This window comes from Ambystoma mexicanum, chromosome 7q, assembly GCF_040938575.1.
Source record: "Ambystoma mexicanum isolate Mex_15411 chromosome 7q, UKY_AmexF1_1, whole genome shotgun sequence".
Lineage (NCBI taxonomy): Eukaryota > Metazoa > Chordata > Amphibia > Caudata > Ambystomatidae > Ambystoma > Ambystoma mexicanum.
In genome coordinates this window covers 41,336,376-41,360,141 of record NC_090941.1, presented here as the reverse complement: position 1 = coordinate 41,360,141, position 23,766 = coordinate 41,336,376, and the positions used below count along the sequence as shown (strand labels likewise).

General features: G+C 41.5%; 1 protein-coding gene across 1 annotated transcript in view; it reads left to right on the top strand.

Annotated features, from left to right (window-relative positions):
• Positions 1 to 23,766, top strand: part of CNKSR2 (connector enhancer of kinase suppressor of Ras 2) — a 2,376,238-nt gene that overhangs the window by 560,606 nt on the left and 1,791,866 nt on the right. The window contains exon 4 of the mRNA XM_069639527.1: positions 13,185 to 13,272. Within this exon, the coding sequence (XP_069495628.1) occupies positions 13,185 to 13,272 (88 nt within the window). The remainder of the gene's footprint in view (positions 1 to 13,184; positions 13,273 to 23,766) is intronic.

Genomic DNA, 23,766 nt, shown 5'->3' with positions numbered 1-23,766 from the left:
TGAATTACACTGTTTTCATGCAGAAGTTCCAGCATATAAAGAGAGGAATTCCGTTTTTAGCTTGTGGTGGAACATTTGTAGATTTCTGGACATATTTTGGGCTCTGTACTAATGACAAGATTGTTTAAGGTGGATGCGTATCTTCTAGGATTCACATACCATCTAATCTAGTGGAAGGTAATGGCTTATGAAGTGAGCGACCACAGGAGGATGGATATGTGAGAACCAGGGACTGTGCATAAGTTCATCTATCTTCAGGGCTACAACATTAGAAATATGACTTGCCTTAAAGCCCAATTGGAAACCAAGTGGAGTCTACCAGTGTATCACAACCTTCCATATTGTCAGAGATCATCTCCTGTGCGGGACTTGCTGTCAAACCCTTCCATATGCAAGATGGCCTACAATGAACAACTTTTGGTGGCTGCTGTCCTAGGCTTGTCCGATGAGGGGTACATGGAAGGTGACCCTGCATCCTGAGATAGCCAAACACAGAGACAACATTTTGAGGTCACCAGGGGTTGCAACTGCGACCTCTGGGTCACAGTTTGCAACCCCTGGGGACACCCCATGCAACCCCATTGATTTTAAAGATAAATCTTTCCCCCCAGACACCAGGTCTGGGGGGTCCCTGGCCCAGTCCTCGCCCATCAGGGTGAAGGCTGGGCCGGGGGTGCACTCAATAAGGGTTGGAGTTGGAGCTGACCGCGACATGTGTCATATGTCACATGCCACATTCAGCTCCAACCCCTTCTCCCTCAGCTTAATCGCAGCTAACATACAAGAAGCTCTTTCATCTTCCTGGTCCCTGTATGTGAGCAGCACAGAGGAGCCGAGGGTGCCCTGGAGGATGGACCGAAGCTGCAAGAAAAAGGTAAGATGACTTTAAAAAAAAATATGTGTATGTTGCTGCATGTGTGAAGTGCTTGCCAGATATATGTATGTGAATGGTTTGTGAATGGGAAGTGATGTGCTGTGTGTTTTTGAATGATCTGGGTGGGTGGGTGGATGGTTGCTTGCCTGTGTACACATTGCAATGAGTGGATGTAAGAGAAGGTGTGAGTGAGTGACTGGTGGGTGAATGAGGATGAAGGTGATGTGTGTTTTTGAATCTTGTGGGTGGGCGTGTGCCTGTGTAGAGAATGCAATGAGTGGATGTAAGAGAAGGTGCAAGTAACTGGTGGGTGAATGCGTATGGAGGTGATGATGTGTTTTTGAATCTTGTGGGTGTGTGTGTGCCTGTGTAGAGAATGCAATGAGTGGATGGAAGAGAAGTTGTGAGTGTGTGACTGGTGTGTGAATGAGTATAAAGGTGATGGTGTGTTTTTGAATGTTGTGCGTGAGTGCGTGTCTGTGCAGAGAAGGCAATGAGTGGATGTAAGAGAAGGTGGGAGTGACTGGCAGGTGAATGAGTATGAAGGTGATAGTGTGTTTCTTAATGTTCTGGGTGTGTGCCTGTTTACCGGATGCAATGAGTGAATTTCAGAGAAGGGGCAAGTGACTGGTGGGTGAATGAGTATGAAGGTGATGGTGTGTTTTTGAATGTTGTGGGTGGCTGTGTGTCTTTGTAGAGAATGCAATGAGTCGATGTGAGAGGAGGTGTGAATGAGTGACTGGTGTGCGAATTAATATGAATGTGATGGTGTGTTTCTTAATGTTCTGGGTGTGTGCCTGTTTAGAGAATGCAATGAGTGTATGTAAGAGAAGGTGCACGTGACTGGTGGGTGAATGTGTATGAAGGTGATGTGTGTTTTTGAATGTTGTAGGTAGGTGTATGCCTGAGTAGAGAATGCAATGAGTGGATGTAAGAGCAATTGTTAGTGAGTGACTTTTGGGTGAATGAGTATGAATGTGATGGTGTGTTTTGAATGTTCTGGGTGGGTGTGTGCCTGTGTAGAGAATGCAATGAGTGCATGTAAGAGACTGGTGGGTAAATGAGTATGAATTCAGTAGTGTGTGTTTGAATTTGTGTTGTGTGCCTGAGTGGTGAATGCAGTGTAAATGAATGTGAGAATGGATGCATGGGTCAGTGACCGGTGGGTAAAAGGGGATGCATGTTTGCATGTGTACGTAAGGCCCTGGCAGACTGGGCATTATCAGAGCATTTTTGACACATCCTTTATTGACTTTGCATGTTTTGCTGGTATTTTCGGGCAAAGCAAAGTCCATGAGTGTCATTACCTGTCTAGACTGGCTTTTTGGTGCAGTCAGTCTAGCCATTGCTTATGATTTATGGCATTTATTAATCAGCATCTTTAAAAAAGCAAGCATGATAAGTAGTTTTACCTCGCTAGACTGATGCTTTGGTGTAGCGGCCTGTATATGTTTTACTGTAGCATGACTTTTTATTAACTGAGCATCTTTGATGAATCAAGCATTATAAGTGTTTCAATGTGTCTAGACTGGCTTACATTGGAACTAGTTTGGACAGGTTATCATATTATGACCTGTCACTTTTAATGGCCAAACCAATGGGAGTATGTTCTTACATAGGAGTACTGGCATGCATTGGCAGAGCCTGTGTTCTGCCGAGTGGCAGTGATACTATAAAAAAAGTCTTAAAGCGAACACAAGTATAGTCTCATATGGGATTACTAGCATATGTTGGTAGTATGGGCACAGACAGCATGAACATGTTTTTTATACTGGCATATATTGCATAGACCAGCATGATAATGCACTGGGAAATTCCCTGTGCACTTTTGGTGACTTCCATCTATTTTACATGATTTACCCTACACTCTACAAAACTGATTGTTGGCCTTTTGGCCAAATTGTTGGCCTTTTACCCACATTTTCACAGAACGTATGCTGTGTAATGTGCCATTTTAACCCATCATCCAAAACATGTTCTCAGGGGAGGGGGAAGAATCCTCCCCAACCTCCAAACCCATTTTTGTTAGTTGGGGCTCACTCACTTTACTTGATCGCAATCGCATACTTGTGGCAAATATTTACACCCTCCAAAAAACCAACTCAACAGCCACCACTGGTGGCTGTTAAACTTGTGGACTGGGCAACGTCCCCTTCTTTCTATGCGGCGGGAAACATTAAAGCTTTGTTTAAAAAACATATTTTCTTCTTTCACTTGCAGTAGTGCATGCCCCTTGCAGTGGCATAATCATCATGGACATTGCACACACGTGGTGGTCCGGCCCAGCCTGGGGTGTGGCGGGCCTGTTTTTTGTTAAGGAGCTTGGGGGTTGGGAGGGGCAAATTTTAGGCTATGCCATTGTCTGACAAAGGAGTAGTGTGCAGGGTGCACCTTGAAGTCTGTCAGTGATTCCCCAGGTGAGAAGCAACTTGTTGGTGTGTTTAATTTAAAACAACTGTGCTGTGCCACGGATTTATGTGTGCAGCAATGATATTACATTAAATGGTGTGTTTTTTTTTTTTTTAAGTCCCCTGGTACCCAGTATTATGCTTAGATAATAGAAACTATGGGGAATCTTGGGTATATTGAAAGAACCTTTCCCAGGTATTATCCTCCAGCAAAGATAACATTATTAGGTGCACTCCCCTGGGTGCACGCATGCCAGTCAAATAGGTTTCTTTATCATAGTGGTAGCTGACTCATAGATACATTTATAACCAGGGAATTTTGTTGATACTAAATCCTGGTCAATGATTTAATTTTCAGGCCCTGCTCATGCAGCAATTTGGTCCTGGGCAAAAAGCAGCGCATGCCTCCCTTGGTCAGTGCTTTTTTGGCTTGTTTAACATAGCAACTCCACAGATAATGAATACTTCTGTGTCCATTGATCTATAGATGTTTCATACACTAGCTTTATCCTGCATTAGAGATTTCGGTTACCCTGTTACAAGTACTGCATCATGTATGTTTTACATATAGACCCCACGTCGAATATAGAAAATTATGTTTCCCAAATGTGTGAACGTGGACATATCACGCCTCCCTCTGTGCCTCGGTTCTTATATGTAACTGAAATGAGAGCGTTGGGAAACACGGGTGCTAGACGCATCTGAAAAATCTGAAGCTCGTTTGCCATCTGTTCCTGTCATGTCTTGTGTGGGGGGGTCAAATGACATCACTTCCTGTGATATCTTTAGGGGGTCAAGGGTTGTGTGATGTCACTTCCATTAGCCCTGGCATTTTGGTGAAATGACATCCCTGGCCAAAGAATATGTGGCTTTATCCCTGGTCCTTTTGTCCACTACTAGATGGAAGAGGTTCAGTCTCATTCCCAATGCTTCTATAACAAGGGTGTAGATGAGTGGTACTGAGCTCTGCATGAATTTGTGTGGGCTTGGAATTCCCCAGCTGGTATCAATGAGGCCAACAAGCCATCTAAAGGTATATTTTTCTACAAAACAGTAGGGCAGTAAGAATATTGCAAACATACTAAGGTTCACACTAAATAGACAGAGCTTTTTGTGTCTTCTGCAATATTTTGTAACAGGCACATCAAATGTGTAATGTGTTGTATGCATGCAGTGGGTTCCGTAGGGAAATATGATGTTTTGACACAGATTGTGAAAGTCTGTAAGTTGACAGGATTCTCTGGTGTGGTGGTGGGTCAAAAGCTCTCATTTACAACAGTTTAGGTGTGGTAGGCTGCCCTATCACTTTTTCCTTTTGCCAAGAATGCTGATTATGCCATATAAGAATCGCCCCATAGAGTAGAGAAGCTGAAATCGGTAGCTTGCTCCCCTCACAAGAAACGTTTTTGGCATATATGTGGCAGGTGAAAAGATATGCTTGCTGCTTTTCTAATGTTAAATAAGTCCCAATGTTCTGGGAGTACTGAGACAGGTCATAAACACTTGACCTTTTTTAAGTATTCTTTCTGACTTTGGAGTGGATTGTTTATGGCCAATGTTACTGTGGAACCGGTTTAGTTGATGTGACTCACTGCAAAATTGTACTACCAGTGGCATTTGCTTTTTCAGACAATAGTTAGGAACATATTGTACACTGGTGCAGGGAGAGTGTTTGATTCTTCCTTCCTATGCAAAGTAATGGCACTTGACAATTAGATGTGTTCATCACAAAGCCTACACACTTTTGCTCTGTCTCTTGTCTCCCTCACTAGCTGTGATATTGCCACAGTAGAGGTGTCTCAATACTGATTTGAATCGTAGGATGGAGAATAATTCTTGCATGCTCCTACTCATTGTTGTATGTTTCCACAGAAATCAGAGGTCCGACAATCACTGCTTGTTCCTCATCAGGGGATTGATCTCTTTATGCCTAAGTTGATGCCATCTCTTGTTCCTCTTTTGCCACAGAAGGTGTGGGCTTAGTTTATTTCTCCTTCTCCTCCTTTTCCTCCATCTTCTGGCACATACTGCAAGTGTGATAGCACTGAATGCAAAATTAAATTTCCTCCCAATGCTCCAGATTCACTTGAGCAAGATGGCCCTGTTCTTTTGCAGAGAAAGAGATCTAAGCTTCTGATTCACTGGCATGGCTGGCACAGAGACCAATGTATTATCTGGGCTTCTCCAATGCATACAGCTGTTACAGATACATTCAGAATTACACATATCACATACTCCCCCACTGAGTTTGAGTACTGCAGCAGATTCATACATTTCACTGTGTTTATCTCTGACCTAACATAAGCAGAGTGCTTAATATTGCTTTAGCTCTTTTCCAATGCCTGCAGAATGCATGCAGGGCTCAGTGCTTTGACTTCTCCTCCACCTACCAAATGCAGGAGTTTCACAGTGATTGTCCTTCTTCCTGTCTTACAAAATGTACACAGAGGTTCTCAGTGAATTTCCCTTCTCCTAGAACTACAAAATGGCCTTCTACACTGACACAATGCACATGGAGTGTACAGCCCCACCATTCACAGCTCACACCCACACCCACTGACACATTATTGACCTCAGATTCCCCCCAAAAATGTTAATCAATTCCCTAACTCTACCTAAGCCTTATTGCTTCTCTAACATCCCACAATAGACTACCTACAATTCTCTTTGCCAACATGTCTGAGATGATCCTTCCGCTTCAAATGGTAACCAACAACGGCTGAGTGTTTCTACTGTCCTGTCCATATACAGACACAAGGTCAAACACAATCAAACCTCAGGAAAGATGTATAAAGTTTAAACTGGTAAAACATGTGGAAATTCTAGTTTGTTTCACACAAACCATCCCCAAATTTGAATTGCCTGGTGCTAACAACAATTGATGCCAATATGGTTCCGGGTCTACTTGCTGGTCAGCGATTTAAGCCATGGGCCTCAAAGGGCACTGCGGTATGTCTTCAAAAATACCTCACAAACTGGCCTGGCAGCTTCTTCAAGACCTTCAAGACTAGAGGTAGTGGCACTGCCACCAATACCAGATACTGTTAAAAAGTGTGTTCAAGACATTTAATCTTCCTAAGGATAGGGGTCTTGATGTCTCCAAATGTTCTTTGAAAGGCATCAAACTAGTTAATACCTGTCATAAGTTAGAGAATACATGTTTTATTAAGCAAGGCTGGTCCGAACCCCAAAGTATTTTCATATTAAAAGTCTGAATGCTTTACATTCTGTGCAACTCACTGCCGCTCATTATTTTCCTTCAAAGACGTCTGTTCTAGTTCTGCAAACAAGATAGAGAACATGTTTCTGTGTTAGATGTTTATTTCCTCTCAATTGAGAACCAAACGTGTTTCCACCTACTTGTTTATTTTAAGAATACACAGCTGACCCTTGTGTCAAAAATGAAAATGAGCCATTGTGCCTTTGGGAGATGCGTGCGGTTTTTTTGAGGCTGTTAAGGGAAGTGACCCTGTGTACATTATACCCTTTTCCCTACACAAACTGGAGGTATTTGCCTTTGGCATTCCCTGCCATCACTACATAAAACAGAGAAATAAAGAAAACAATTACATGAAAAGGCTAGACTGACGGAATAACAGTTAACATTCTTGCCTTCAGTTTTGTTTCAAAATAATTTTATACATTTTAAAAACTCCATATCCAAATTCATTCTGACTTTGTAAATATGAAATGTCCCAGAATGCACCAATGTGTATGCAGTTTATATTCCACTGCAAAGCAGACTAGTAAATCTTGTAGGACTACAACTTTCATAGAAGCAAAAAGGTAACAAATTAGAGGTTTGAAAGCTGCACTGAAGCACATTAAGATTATGGAAAAAAGGAAATGCAAGAATCTCTTACGTGGATCAAAATGGAGGTAGTTACAAGTAAAATAGTTTGGGTTCTGCAGATGATTGATGGCTCTCCTACATGAACACATTTGACCATATTTGTTTCTTATGTCTTTGTTGCTAAGATTTATTTTCTACTGATAGTTCATCCATTGTCAATGTTTTTTTCACTATTGCATCTTATTACTTTTGTATGTGTTTTTTTTTTTTTTAACAAATGTAATAAAGCATTCCTTATTCTTGATGAGGAAGCACGGCCCTGTACAAAGGATTTAATAAGGTTAACATACATTTAATAACAACTGGGATCAGGTTGACTTGATCTAGAGAATAATGAAGTGAAAGAAAAAAGTATAACAAACACAAGTGTAAACAAAATATATATAAAGTGTGGTGAAGAAACGAAAGAGATGTGAAGGTAAAACAATATGAAACCTTTCTGCATGGAATAATAAAAATTCAAAGGTTGGGAATAATATTAATTCAAAGGTTGCAGGAATTTGAGCATTATATAGAAGGAAATCAAGAGTTACGAAAATCGTCTTTTAGGATTTTTCCTTTTTTAAAGGGGAAAGATGTGAAGGATGTGCCTGATGTAAGTGGGAATAGAATAGTTGAAAAACATGTAGCAATCTGAGCACTAAATGCAAGGAAATCAAGTGTCAGAAATTTGTTTTTTGATTGATGTAGGTGGGAATATAATTCCAGAGTAGTGTTTTGTCCTGCAGAAAATACACAACATGTTTAACTGCAGTATCAAATACATAAAGAAACGGTTGACGAATGCTTTCTGAAAAATGTGGCCAGGTGTTTTCCAAAGTAATTTTAAAAAGTAGACCTCAAATATATTGTTGGGCAACAAGAGTGTGCTAGGGGTATTTGGAAGAATACAATGATTTCAGTTGCAGGAATCCCCTTCCCATAGAAAGGAGCTTTTGTAAATTGCCCAGAAGAGTCATCCGTGGTGTGAGGCTACCGTAGTGGAAAATTATGTTTCCGATGTGCCCATGTTTGTTAAATCGTAAACTCTTTGGTTTGGTACTGAGAACTAGTTCACATGAGAACATTGTATTCTGTATGAAGAAGAAACGCTTACCACAGTATTTTCTTTGTTTGGATGCAACAGAAAAAATGCTAGAGGCTTTGAAGCTTCAAATAGATTTCAGCAACGTGATCTGAAGATCAAAGGGGTTCAGCAGCAATACTTCAGAGGGTAAAAGAACACAGTTTTTTGGCTTCATGTTATCACAGTAGTTTGGAATGCAGTTTTTAGACATAACAAGGCGTTATTGTTTTTTGTCATTGGATGAGTGGTTTGAGCATATCAACAGAAACAAATATGAATGAAAATTGAAAAGACCAACATACATATTTCCTGTTTAGCATGCAAACCCGATTGTGCATAACTGTACCACATTTGCTCATCAAAACATTGCAATCTCTAAAGCTATCTTGTTAATCTAACACTAATTGTGAAAGATTAAAATGTATATGAAACATGTACTAACTATCCTAAAATCTGGAAAAGATCATATGGAGAGCAAGGACACATTCAAATGAAACCTAAACAAACAATCCTAAACTCTGGAAATGTGTACTTGTTGGCCAGGGATGTACTCTAATGGGTCATCAATGTTTGACATTTGCTAAGATTTTGCGTATGATCAAAATAATTATGATCAAAATAATAATAATAATAATAATAATAATAATAATAATAATAATAATAATAATAATAATATCTACATCCCTTTATGCAACATTTCTACTTCCAAGACGATTTTAATAGCAGTTGTTTTCATTTAATGATACCAACAATAGCATAGATGTATTAAAAAGTTACAACACACGATTGTATTGCACTCACCTTTAACCATAAAAATAATATTTCCTGAGTTTGATGTTTTTCGGTGATAATCCTGTGATTATCTTTACAAAGGTGCATTTTATATTCAAATGCATTTGTGTGCCTCTAGAAATTCAATAAAAGTTTAAATATTAGATAACTACAGTTGCTCTCAATGCTTGACATGTTAATATTACCTCGACCTATATTTATCTAAGTCACCCATATGTCACCTAATCAAGGTCAACCCAAACCAAGATGTGAATTGATATACAGCTACCTTTATAAAATTCGCTACCATACATGCACTGATTGAGTGTGAACTTCGATTTCTTCAAATGGCTAATTTGTTAATGGCCATTTCGCAGAAAGCAAAAGTGCTCACTCAAAAGCTGTTGTAATGGTTTAGTCATTTTAGTTACGTAGTCACATACATTTCCCACTGAAATGTATTGAACAACTTATGATTTAGTATACCTTCCATTTTGTCGCAACACACATAGGACCGCATTATAAATATGGTGGACATTGTCAAAACGTGGTATTTTCAGTTCTGTTTTTAAAACACAACAACATTTTGAGTTGGTATCTCATGGCATATTTACACAATAAGGTACATAGAAAGCAGTGTATTGGGAATTTAACCCATATTTACACCATATTCTGCTTGTCTATGTACTCCATCTTGGAAAGTGGTGTTTAAAATGTCACGTGATTTTACCATTACCACCATACTAGTGACGAGGCCCATGTTCTCTGAACTACCGACGTAAATATTCATTTAGCTAAATGCAGTTTTCTGGAAATAATCATATATGTGTGCACATCCTACACGCTGCCACAACTGCGTTATTTTCCAGATTAAGTAGCAACATATTCTGTTGTATTTGACTGTTGGATTTACATTAAGACAAGTTCTACAACAGATTAGTTGCTATTAGGCATTTTCCAATCGACTTGAAAAGTAAATATTCTCAGATTATCTTGAGAGCCTTCATTTTGTCCCCAAGATGTGTTTATGTTACATTTGTATCCATGTATTTGCATCAGCAACATTTAAAAGACTGCAATAGGAATACTGGAAGCACACCGGTACATGGAAGTGGGAGCTATGGTACAGCTTGTCAAATGTTGCGTCTTGCTAACTGTATCATACAAAGTAGATAAGGAACTCACTGCTGCCTCTTCAACCCTCCCTACCGCAATAATTTCCTGAATCAAACTTCCCAAAGTAGCTTACATTTGAAATTTCAAGATGGAACCTCAACAATCTGAAACCTAGGCCGCAACATGGAAGGACGTCACCTTATATCAGGTGGACTTGTATTAGTGCTATGTGGTGCACATATTTACTACCTGAATTTGGTTGTAAAATCAAATGCCCTCACCAATTTAGCAGTGAAATAACAGAAATGTACACTGCAAACTAACCTCAAACTATCGCCCGCCTTTCTGTTTCTATTGATCTGCCTATCTACCAAACTGTTCTTTCTCTGCCATTTGTCTATCAATCTGTCTGCTGATGTATCTATGCCTATCCAGCTTCTGCAAGTATGTTTCACTTTGTATCTGCTTATCTGGGCATTTACCGGCCTGCCTGTTTATCCATCTGTCCATCAATCTTTCTGTCTTTCTACGCATGCATTTATCTTTGATTAGTCCAAAGCAATTTCTTTGTTACACACTTACGCATTTTACTCCACATACGACAGAATGGTACCAGTCTTAGTGATTGGCCATACTCCCTAGCCCTTTAATAACTCATCTGTATCTGAACCTACTTTTCTGTGATGCATGCAATGTGACAGTATAGCTGGGCAAAATCTGTTGTTCTGCACGTCCAGCTGCAAAATTCAGAGGCACAACAAGCCACATATAAGGCATGTAGTGAAGCTGATTCTTGCACCTTATGGGCCTGATCACAAAGTGTTTTTCAAGGAGATTTCTTCAGGCCCTAAATCATGTAACACAAAGATGAAAGCAGTGCATGAGGACACTTGACAAATTCAGCCAAAGAAGATTAGGTTTTGATCAAAGCCATACATGCTTATATACTCTACATTTAACATGTTAATTAAAACACTGAAATGACCAGAAAGATAGCCTGGACTGCTGAATTATGCCATAAAATATACTCAGGGAATATCAACCATGGAGACATTTGCTTGTTTAAGGGACTAATATGAGGTGTGCCTTATTAATGTGATACTTAGCTACAGTATGGAAAGCATAGCAGCCGTGCGACTGTTTATCATCACATTTCAATCTGTTTATTTTGCTTTAGCACCTGAGCGGCGCTGCTCATTACAGGATTCGAAATTGCTGGGAATTGGGGGCTATTTAGCTCTTGTTTCCACCCTAGGAGAGCCTGGTTAGCTTAAAAGCAAGAGTTGCCACGAGCTACCTTGGCTCACAGCCCAACTGGTGCCTTAGAAACATGCACATGTGACATTAACTTTGAGTGTTTGAGAATATAAATAAAGAAGAATTAGGCCACAATTACATATAATGGATCATACATAATGGGCAAAAAATTAAAGTGTGCATCTCATGTGGAAGCTAGATTTGCAGTGCACTGTGTACTCTCTCCTGGTTCCCCAGCAGCAGCTCTGGCCTACCTGGTAATATCTGATACCCATGAGCTGGTTTCAGCTCCTGCTCATTGAATCTTAATTTCAAACCCTACATTCAATAATGTAATGCTCGTAATTTGGACCCCCATGAGCCCTTGCACAGTCTTCAAATACTACCCGGCCCCTTCTGTGTTGCCCCCATTGCATTTATCAGCCCTCACTATATCAACACTCGCCTTCCTGGGCACTAGTTGCCAGGCCTTTCTTTCCAACGAAGGACAATGGTTATGTCAAGACAAGAGGTTTTCTTTGTCATTTACATGGTGGCCATCTTTGTTTGTATCTTTTTTTACATGTGAAACCTCCGTACACAATGAGCGCAGTTATTCTAAAGTTAAAAACTACTCTACTATGACTTTGAACTTTATGGTGGGGTCGACTATAACAACTTTAAAACACTTGCCGGCAGGCTTTCCTGAGAAGTAATAGCACCATAAACCTGCTTAAAGATGGCTCCCATGACCGGGCTTTTTAATTGGTCTTTGTGCCATTTCAGGCCAGGAAAGCCCACATGAACAGGTAATATTTCCCAAAAACGCATATGCTTCGCCATCCTCGCAGAACCCTTTCAAAGGTGACACTTGCCCTTGGCCCCATTTGTTCACTTAATTCATAGGTATTGTGCTAGCACTTTTACTCGGTATGAACATATTATTCTGTAATTCTCTTTGCAGTGACGGTGTAAAATAACATCATTAAAATGCAATGCATCAGGCAGCTGCAGTACCTTTTGAAGTTTTAGAGGCTAATGCATTTTTGTAGAGTTCCCATTAGCTATTATATATTAATGAGAATAATGTGTTAACCGCACTGGTTGCTAATATATATTCATGGACACTTCAGGAGTGAGGGTATCCCAACAGTCAGGCAGGTCCAAGCTTTCTCCTCGATCACTTGAGAAGCCTGGCTGTGAATTGTTCCCAGGCCAGATCATTAAACACTCCTTTAAAAACTCTGCTAAGCAACAAAAAACATATTGGTAGTCATTATTGACCTCCTCTAAAATATCAGCATGCTCCTACTGCTCCCCATAATGACACCATTGCCACCATTTGACACCGACGTTGCATACACAATATAACACACACGATTTGATCTTATTTTACCACAAACAGCTAGTAGCCGTAAAGACCTCTGGAGAGGCCACTGCCTTTTTTGCCAACATATTGTGGGTGGGCATTATGCCATGATAATGGCTATGCCCTTGATCCATAAGGTGTAATTGAATATGACCTTGTAGAAGACTTTATGGTTTATTTATTTAGTTATTTATTCATATTTTTAAAGCGCACATCAGCCCTTAGGCATCGTGGCGCTGATGAAAGATCTCTTGTGTCCAACTGCATAGAAGTGAACAAATTCGAAAACCGAATTACAAACGGGCCCACATAAACCTAGCACATCGGGGGTAGACATGGCCCTGCTGCATGGCATGCTTCCTTTGGCAAACGTACTGTAAAATGTATCCTCATTATCATTTTGTAAACTGCCTTTGTATGTTTGTGAATGGATTTGCGCCAAAGTGTGCACAGATATTCCACCATCCAACGCATCTGCCCTTCCTCCACAGATCGCCCTTTGCCGCTGTGACAGATTACTCAGTTACGAGAAATAGTGTCATTCAACTCTGCCTGGAATTGACAACGATTGTACAACAGGTATGAGAAAAGGCACCTGATTTAATTTTCCTGTCTGTGCTGTGAGTGAAATATCCTTTTTGATGTCCCCCCTTGGCTGCAATGATTATAATCTGTCAAGCGTTGCTGCTGTTAGTCATCTGAGCATAATGATTGCTGTGCATAAGATCCCTTCTGCCTTCTCGCTAGCAACAACACCTCGTGCAATAATAACACTTTTGTTTTTACAGCTGGTGTTTCTACAGCTATTTTAGCCACTGAATATCACTGTACATTTTTGCAAATCTGCTCGGTATGCTTTATTGTAATCAGAAAATGCAACACGCCATTGAAGTGTCGCCAGGGGAGTTGCTAGGTCTGGAAACGACCCGAGGCTAAGCTGATGTCAGAACTGTTGGGACTGGGGGCTAGCTAGCCTTTTGGCTGTAGCTCCTGAGATTCTATCCGGGGCTACAACCAAAAGATCAGGGGCTATAGCCCCCTTAGCCCCCCCTAGCAACGCCCCTGAGTGTCGCAGGGTTATTTTTTACAGGCAAGGAACTATTATGTATTTGAGGGAAAAGTGAGAGGTCTCCAGGTTCAGTGCTCTAAAGCCAAATGTAAACTGTGTTCAGGGCATCATCCCTGAATTCAACGGTATGCACTGATTCTACATGGGACCCCTATACGTTGGCTCTGGTTATCCAGAAAACATGTTGTGGGCCGGGCTCACGAAGGATGATAGTAGAGGTCCTGAGCTAGATACATCATTACAATGTCTGTGCAAAAATGTGACCACACCTTGCAAAGCATATTGTTTCTCGAATAATACAAAACAATGCACATACTAATTTTTAGCATAATCCAACATGTAGCTACTGTGCAAAGAATGTGATCTAAATGATTCTGTATACTTATGACTGGCTTCTCACTGGGTATGTTTTGTGGAATTAAATGTATCAGATGATAAAATAGAGTTCTACTCTAGATTTTAGAAAAGTTTCTTGAATTTTACAGGAAAGAGTACCAATAATGTATTGTAAAGCGGTCTTATATAGCGCCCTTCTACCAGTAATGTTGGGCTTGCTATGCATGGCCCTGTAAAAAAAAAAGAGGGCAAGGTGTTTTAGTCTGATAGCGGAAAGGCAGATCCAGAAACCTTAGGTGTTGATGGATGGAGGTTGGAAGTACCTGTTATCTATTTGTCGATATGAACATCTCTATGTTGTTTGTGGTTGGTACCAACAGGGCAGATAAGCAATGTGGGCAGTCCACGGATAGTGGACTGCAAGAATATACTGCAGGAATGTTGATACAAAATAGATAGGGTCTTTATCAATAAAGTACACTAGACCCAGGAGGTAATCTGCAGGATTGTGGGAGGTGTAAGGATGCATGAGTTTAGTAGTGAGGAGTTAGTTGAGTGATAGGGTGGAGAGTGTGTCAGGGCGCTGTCACTTCCCGGCACTTGGTAATAGATTTCACTGAAATTAAAAGTGCGGACCAGTGCCACGCAGGAGAGGTTTAATGAATCAGCATAGTTGCCCAGAGATGGTAGTGCCAAGAGTTTTTGTTTTCTTTCAAAGTGGTTGGTCAAGCCAAGTCTTGAGCTATTTCCTAAAAGTCAGGTGGTTCTCCTCCAAATGATAGGTTTACGTAGGGTGTTCCACAGTTTCATGGCCAGACCTGAAAAATAGGAACCTCCATGTCATTTTGTTTTGAAGTTGGGGACTCGTACTAGTGCAGAGGTGCTTGACCTAAGTGTTGTGGAGGGAGTGTATTGGTGAACATTACTTCTGAAGGAGGAAGGGTCCCCTCCATGGCATGAACAATGGACGATGCACAAGGTTTTGCAACATACCCTTTTTTGATGGATAGCAACTGGAGAGTACGTAATTTTGGCAGGATATACTGAAATCACTTCATTCTGAGTTAGTCTTGCCACTGCATTTTGAACTCTTTGAAATTTACACATTAGATAATCTGGGGGTCCAAGATAGAGGTTGTTTGCCTAGTCTAGGTTGGATAATATTATATAAATGATGGCCATGGCCCTGTGGGTGAATGTTCAGTAAGGTAAGATGTGATATAGCATTTGCAGCTGGGAGAAACAGCTTCTGGTGACCTCTGCATCAAAAGCAAGGGTGTTGTACATTTTCTTACTATGGTTGATGGCTTTGGGTAGGGTCCCATCCCATCAGGCCACAGGATTGAGGTGGAGTAAGAACCTGTACTATTACAAAGCATCAGCACTGTTTTTCTAGGGTTGGGTATTAGTCTGTTTGCTGCCATCCATGTGGCCACCTGTGCTAGGTAGTTTTTAATATCTGGGGCATTTGGTAATGTGTGGTTCACAAATGTGTAGATTTGTGTGTCATCCACATTGTTGTAGCTGGATATACCAGATTTATTTATGACGTCAAATAGGAGTGCCATGTAGATGTTGAAAGATAGAGGTGAGAGAGTGGATCCTTGGGGTACTCCACAGGTAAGTGTGTGAGGCTGGTATTTGTAGCGGCCCAATATTATGGTTTCTGTTCTACCCATGAAGAAGGATGTGATCCAGTGTAGAGCTGATTCCTTAACTTCAATATCTTCCAATTTTTTCAGGAGATCTTGTGACTGATGGTGTCAAAAGTGGCTGAAATGTCTGGCAGAATTAGTGAACTCTCTGAGTTTTCATGTGCATTTCATTAAGTCTATCACAGATGGAGCACAGAACATATTATATACTTCTAGATGGTCTAAAACCATGCTCTACCTCATTCATGAGTAGTTTTATTTTGATAAAGTCCCAAAGTTGATGATATATACATTTTCCAGACGTTATACGATGAAAGGCGTGTTTGAGATGGGGCGATAGCTGGCTGGGTCATATGGATCTGCTCTCGGATTTTCCAGCAAAGGTCTGATGTATTCAGATCTTAACTGAGCTGGGACTCTTGCGGTGCTGAACGAGATGTTGAGGAAAGGAAGGAAGATGTCTGGATATTTCATGATTGATTTGTAAAGATTGGGGGGGGGAATGGATCCTCAGATGAACCTGCTGTTTTGCATGAGTCAATGGTAGCCTGCGGGTCCTCTGCAGACAAAGGGTGGAAAGACAACACAGAGGATTTAGTAGGAGGTGGTGTAAGGTGTGGCCTGTTTTTACTACATACATACATGCTCTTTATACTATCATTAACATCATGTCCAGATGCAGGAATGGTAACCATTGAGGGACTTCGAAGCCAATAACGCACAACACCATTTGTTGTAAAAAAACGCTCTGATGAATCCATGGGAGAACACAATTGTTTAGAATTAAAGATTGTAGCAACCTAAGTGTATCATTTCACTAAAAGAATATAGAAGTAGGAGAGATCACCTCTAGCGATTTGCTCTGAGTTCCTGACATTTTCTGACTGTGAGAATACAGATGTTGCTGTGAAAGGGTGCCTCCTCCTTGTGGACAATATAAGCAAATGCTATCCTGACATCTGTAACTGGAATACATAATCCGCTTTGATGCTATTACCTACAAGTCACTTTTTTAAAACTCTTTATGGTCATTTGCTCCTGACTAATACTGATCTTGTAACGGGTGAATTGGAGGAGGGGAGGAGGGGTGTTATCTAATCATTATATGTTTGTTATGTCCTGTTTCATACCTTGGGTGTTTCTTCAAATTCTGCTCAGTACATTCTGATGCCATTTACTTCATTTGTATATTATATCATTTTTTGATCTTTTATCTCTGCATCCTGAATCATCAATGCACTACAAAACAAAATCACTTAAACACAAGTTTACATTTCGCATAAGATTGACACCATGTCGGGCAAATCTAAAACATTGTCTTCTTCCCAATACATAACATTTTTTGGTCCCTGTTTTGAAGTCAATATTAAAATTCACTGGTGAGCTAAAGGGTTTGATATAGCATTGTTCACATTATATACTTGATGTGCATACATCAATATGTTTGTATCCTTGATTTTAAATGTGTGATCCAGAGAAAATCACAGTTACTATGGACGACTTGGAACTGCTGGCAGTGGTATCCGGCAGTGCTGCCATGAGGTTAGGCCACAGATGTTAGCTGGCATAGCTGGATGCCATTCTCCTCACACAGCTCTTTTTGTAGCAGATTAATGCCTTTCCCAACTAGCTGAATGGAATAATAGAGCAAGTTTGCCAGCAAGGAGAAGAGACCGTTCACAGAGAAGGGGCTGCAAAAAGAAAAGATCAAGATTAGGTTGATTGACAAGCTGAGAGTTTGAGCTGCCAGTGGGTTTGGGGAGAGTGGTGGACGTAGAAGAGACTAAAGAACAAGGTCTGGCAACCAGAAAAATGATGTGCTTTACTGTCCACTCCCTTACCTTTTCCTGGGATAAAGACCACCATCATGTACTTGGCCACTGTGATTGCATCTGGCACTTGGAAATGGAGATGAGAGAGGGGGGATTGAGGGCATGGGACCTCCAGGGGAACAAGTATAAACGAGTGAGAAAGGTGAGGGAGTCATGAACAGTCAGGTTATGGAGGCTTGTAGTTGGAGGTGTTCTGCTGTCTGAAGGAAGACAGGAAAGGCTACTTCCAAAAAACGTTGGGCGTGTGCAAGAGGGTAGTGGGGGGAGGGGCAACGAGAAGCTGCAGAGCAAAATGTGGGCCTGAGGACAGTTCAAGCAAAAAGAGGGTGACAGAGTGGTTGGGGCAAGAGTGACACGTAGGATCATAGGAGAGAACGAGACAGATGTGGGAGACTCAAAGCAAGTTAAAGTTCAAGCACAGACCTGGAGATCATGTCTGTACTTAGAGAGTAATAAAGTGACATGGGCTTCCAAGAGATCCTCCAAGATCCTTATTATGCTCCTTGCATCTATCCTGAAGATAAATTGATCAAACGAGATGGACAATGATCTGATGAACTAATATTTACTAACCTCCTATAGACTCCCATTTAGCACCAATCCCTGAGCAGTTTTCATCAGTAGTCATCAACATGGTGACTGAGTATATCACTGGCTCTCAAGGCAGTGAGCAGGGTGTTGCTATTTTCCCTTGCTCTACTCTGCACTGACCTATCTTTCACGTTGTACAAGACGTTTTGGTTGATGACTGGCAGATTACAAAAAGAGTCATCAAAATAATAATTGAAATGCACACAATCTTCAAAAACCTGATTTCAGTAGTTCTTCTAACATGAAAGACCAGAATTGCACCCATTCTATGACATTAGCAACGTTACAGCAGAATATAGCAGTACCTGAGCCTCTTTTCTGTCTCTTCATCTCTTCCCCACTTCCACATTCGCTGCAGTCGGCTGATGACCCGTCCCTGTTGTCTGACTCCCTGCACACTTGCTCCCCAGTGGTGACGGCATGCAGGTGAAGACCTGCAGCATGCAAGGCTAATCACAGTAAGAGTGAGAATGTTTAGATGTGTTCTGTTCAAATAGGAGGACTCACTGCGGACAGGGAAGCTGGTGAAAGTTTGAAGAGAACTTGTGCAAGACTCTGCATCATGGGCTCAGTATGCAGGACATGAGTAGCGTGCAGCTGTACAGGACAGCTGTAGCTAAAGCCAGAGGTTAGAGCAGCATGGCCTAGCAAGAACCAGGTGGAGAGCATGGGTGAGGAACTTTTAATACAAGAAGCGCTGGGTAGACCCGGACCTGACGTTATGATTATACCTTTACAGACAAGAGCAAAGCTTACTTTGCGGGGGGGGGGGGGGGATATGTGGCTACCCGTGTTACAATCTAAAGGCAGGATGAATTTGACAATGAAAAAGTGGTGAACAGGTTGAATTCTTTACTTAGGCCCTCTGGTAGAGATTTGTGAAATGGTGATCAGGAGTATTGAACTGTTTGAAGGGGAAGGATCAGGGGAATAAATAATCCCGCTACAGGAAAACCATCTCCAGTTGAAATACATATGCAATGTAGTCCCCCTGCAAATAGAACTGTACTCAATGCAACAGAAAGGGAAAACAAGTCAAATGAAGATAAGATTGTATTCCCATCCCCTCTCCCTTTTTATTTGGTTTGGTTTGGGGGAGCTAAAAATGAATATGTACAGACCTAGAAATGAACAAGGAATTAGAGGGTAATCAAAAGGTAGGAAGAATTCAAAGCTGTCATTGCAGAATAATGCAGATTGCAGAAATGTACTTCATCTAGTAAGTAAGAGCTGATGGATAAAGAGGGAAATGTGTCTCAAGCAGGGTCTGTTGTTAGCTGAGAAATTATCCAGCACAGCCTGATAGTACTTGAACACTAGGGTCACGATTCATAGAAGGTTGTGCGCGGTGCAAAGTGAAAAGGATTAATGGATCAGACTTTGCGTGTGTCTGCACTCTCTTTGCGCTTTTCTACATTGCATGGTGATGAGCGCTTTACACAACACACTGCGCAAAGTGTGGGAAGAGCCATCACAAAGAAACAAATAGGGAGCGGAACTTGCATATTCTCCATTCCTTGCACCAAATGCAGAAGACAAGGAATAACATGGGCATGTTGAGGGACGTGCCACGTAAATAAATAACATGCCCAGTCAAGCACAAACATAACCCAATTCGTGGATTACTAACCACAAATTCCCTTGAGTGAAAAGGCACACGTAAACCTTGTGATCTCACCTCCAAATTATATGCAGGGCAATGTACAAAGCGCAATGAATACGTAGATAAGCACTCAATGCACACCATTTCAAAAATGTATCCAGATTTAGTGGCAGCAATAGTACATATTCATGGAAGAAGTAGTAGGAGGAGGATGGTATGGGACAGGATTTTCCATCCTTGCACAAGGCTTTTTGGAATTTAAGATAAGGTGTATGCAATGTACAGATGTCCTCTCCATGCCATCCTAGACCTGGTCAGGGAGTGGGAGGAAGACCTTGCATCACCCACCATCTGCTCCCATGCACTCACAACCCTGTAGAAGGTGCTGACAGCACTACATGTTTTGACTATGGGCTCATTCCAGCACACCTCTGCCATTGTTGGGGGCATATCGCAGGCCACTCAATTTTGGTGCCTATGCCATGTATTGCGCTGCAGTGCATAATGTGTGAGTAAGTAGATATACATGCCACACATGCCACAGGCAAAGCAGAGAATGTGACAGGAGTTGTATGCCACAGCACACTTCCCACAGGTACTGGGAGCCTTTGATTGCATGCATCCTGTGCTACAGCGCCCCCAAGTGACCGAGCATATGTACTGCATCCAGAAGCATTGGCATTCAATCAATGTTATGTTAATGTTAATGTTAAAGGACATTTGTACCGCGCACTATCACCACCGAAGTGGTCCCCTGGCGCTCTAGCGGCTCTGAAAAAGGGGAGGAGAGGGGGTGGGTTAGTGGGAATAAGCTGGAAAAGTGCAAGAGAGCAGTGATGTGCTGTTGACAGCCTCAACCCGGTGGGTCCGTTGGCTGGGCTTGGGGTGTTTTGTGATCCGTAGTCGTCGTGTGCGTACTGTTGTGCAAGTCTATGTGTGGTTTATTTAAAATTCTTCTAATTAACTGGTGGTCTTGGTTGTATTGTGTAATGAACATAAGTTTCCTTTGTAGAGATTCTCTTGGTGTTTTGGTCTTCAAAGTTTCCTCTTGTTTTAGATTCTTAGTTTTTTGAAAGCTTGTTGCAGACATTTGTTTGGGTATCCTCTCAGTTTAAAACGAGACCTCAAAAGTTGACATTAATTTTTAAATTTCAAATCATCTCGACAGTTTCGTCTTGCACGAATATATTTCCCCAATGGAATGTTCTGAATTGTAACACGTTGGTGACAACTCTGTGCATGTAAGATTGAGTTGACCTCTGTAGGTTTTCTGAAGGTCCAAGTTTCAAGACAGTCATCCTTGACATGAATGGTTAGGTCCAAGAAGTTTATAGAGTGATCATTATATTCCCCTGTAAATTCAATTTCAAATTTATTACAATTCAGTCTTACAATAAAATCCATGAGACTGGGGTATGTACCATCCCAAATCAAAAAGATATCATCTATATAGCGTGTCCAAAGTTTAACTTGGGTTTGAAAAGCCGGGTCCGAACAGTCTGTTAATATCAGCCCAGATTTGAGAAAGGCCAAAGTGGCCGAAACACGTGTTATCTACCAGGGCTCATTTATGATTGAATTAAATATACACTTCACATACCTTATAAGGCGCACTGTCCTGGATTTTTTTGGGTGTTTATGCATCCTTTTTGTATTTTTCTACATTTGACGGGTTTCATGTGGCTTACCGTCAATCCAGTGACCTGCGACCATTTCTATATAAAACTGGTATGACCAAGGGGTTTTTCCTGTCCCCGTCTACACCCTTATTATTGTTTTGAACCTTATTTCCCTACCACCACAATTAATATAAGAGGAGTCGCCCGACAAACCAACTGCAACACTAAGCCTTACTCTATGTGTGTTTTGTTTTGTTGTTGCATTGTTGTGAAGTTTGTGCAGATTGTTGCATTTTAGGTTTGTGGTTGTGTTTGGTTATAGTTTGAGAGGTGTATGCAGAGGGATGGAATTGTTAGTTGGTTGGTTAGTTGGCATTGCTGTCTTTGCAATTGTGGTATTCCATCTAGGTGTGGCACATGCAGACAGTCACATTTCCATCTAGATGCGACGCAAGCTAGGTTCATAATTCTAAGTGTGCCACATGCTAACAGTCACATTTCTATCTAGATGCGACGCAAACTAGGTTCAGAATTCTAAGTGTGGTGCATGCTGAGAATCATATATGCTAACAGTCACATTTCAGAAATTCCATCTAGGTGTGGCATATGCTAACAATCACATTTCTGTCTAGATCTGGCGCAGACTAAACTTGAGAAATTCCATCTAAGTGTGGCATTTGCTAACAATCACATTTCTGTCTAGATCTGGCACAGACTGAACTTGAGAAATTCCATCTAAGTGTGTCATATGCTAACAATCATATTTCTGTCTAGATGCGACGCAGGCTAAACTTGAGAAATTCAATCTAAGTGTGTCATATGCTAACAATCACATTTCTGTCTAGATGCGACGCAAGCTAGGTTAAGAATTCTAAGTGTGGTGCATGCTGAGAATCATATATGCTAATAATCACATTTCTGTCTAGATCTGGCGCAGACTAGGCTTGAGAAATTCCATCTAGGTGTCGCATATGCTAATATTGCAATTATGGGATTCCATCTAGGTGCACAGGTCATCTGTGATGCAAAGGGAGTTATCAGGCATGTGAATGTACATTTCCCCAGAAGCACATGTGATAGCTTCAATTCCGTCCATTCACCACTATACCAGGCTCTGGCATCAGGAATCTTTGGAAATACCTGGCTCATCAGTGAGTATCAACTATCTCACACATGCAAGCAGTCACAAGGAGTGAAACTGTGAGGTCAAGAATCCCAGGAATGAAGTTACTGCACCAGGTCCATGGATCCAGTAATGCTGCTGATCCGGGTCTGAGTTTAGGGAGAAAAAGGCAATGGGGAACCTGTGACAGGCACCGTTGCACCCTGTGGAGTGACCTGGGACAATGATGTCAAAGTGACACTCAGACAGGCATAGCCTTAGGAGCAACACAGAGCAGCAAGTTGAGATTGAAGTGATGATGACCAATGTGTCATACAGATCACACATACAAATTACACCTAGCTGAATATTTTCATTGATGGGTGTTCTGAGTGATCCACTAACAAGAGTCACAGACAACTTACATCCATCCAGATGTCAGCCCGAACCTGCTGGTACAGGAGGGACTGGACGAAGCAGCACCAGCTGTCCTTCCCCCATGGCGAGATAAACCCATGCCCTTTTTATCATCCCCACTTGGGAGCTCCCTCAAGACCATTGTGGAACACAACAAATGTATGCCCGGTGCACTGACATCTAAGTCGGCTCTCTGGTATCCGTGGTAGCATGACAGCCATTCACATGGTGATGGTGGCCAGGGCTTGGACAGGCATGGGTGCCTTGTGTGAGACCACTAGCCCTATCTCAAGATACAACTAGGGCCAACTACAAGTGCACCAACTGTAACATATGCATGTGGACCAGGACTCACCATGGTTGCTGCCACCAGACTTGACCCCCAATAATTCCCTGTTAAAGGATGTGAACTGAACGCATTCCATTCACAAGGAATCAAAAGAATCGTGTGACATTGATGATTCAAGTCACTACCTCCCAAAATTGGGATTGGCCAAATAGCATCTCTGCTACCTTCCTTGGATGTGGTGGCTGTTTGTCAGGCTCACACACTTCAACTGAAACATGATTCTCCCTTACCTGTGAGCACCATGATAGGCACAGGAAGTTGAATGGCCAGACATCACTTGCAATCTGAATGACACTTGGCCTAGTAGGACTGCTGTCTGTCTTCCCTCTGTTCCCCCTCCCTAGCTTCGACGCGCCTTGAAACACTTGTGTGTAGGCACGTTATACATGCCTTATCATATCATATCAGATCATGTATATTTGCCGCCACAGGGAGGAGCAAACTGACCAAGTGTAGCTATAGTCACTGAAGCGGACATGTCATGCGATATTGTTCTAGGT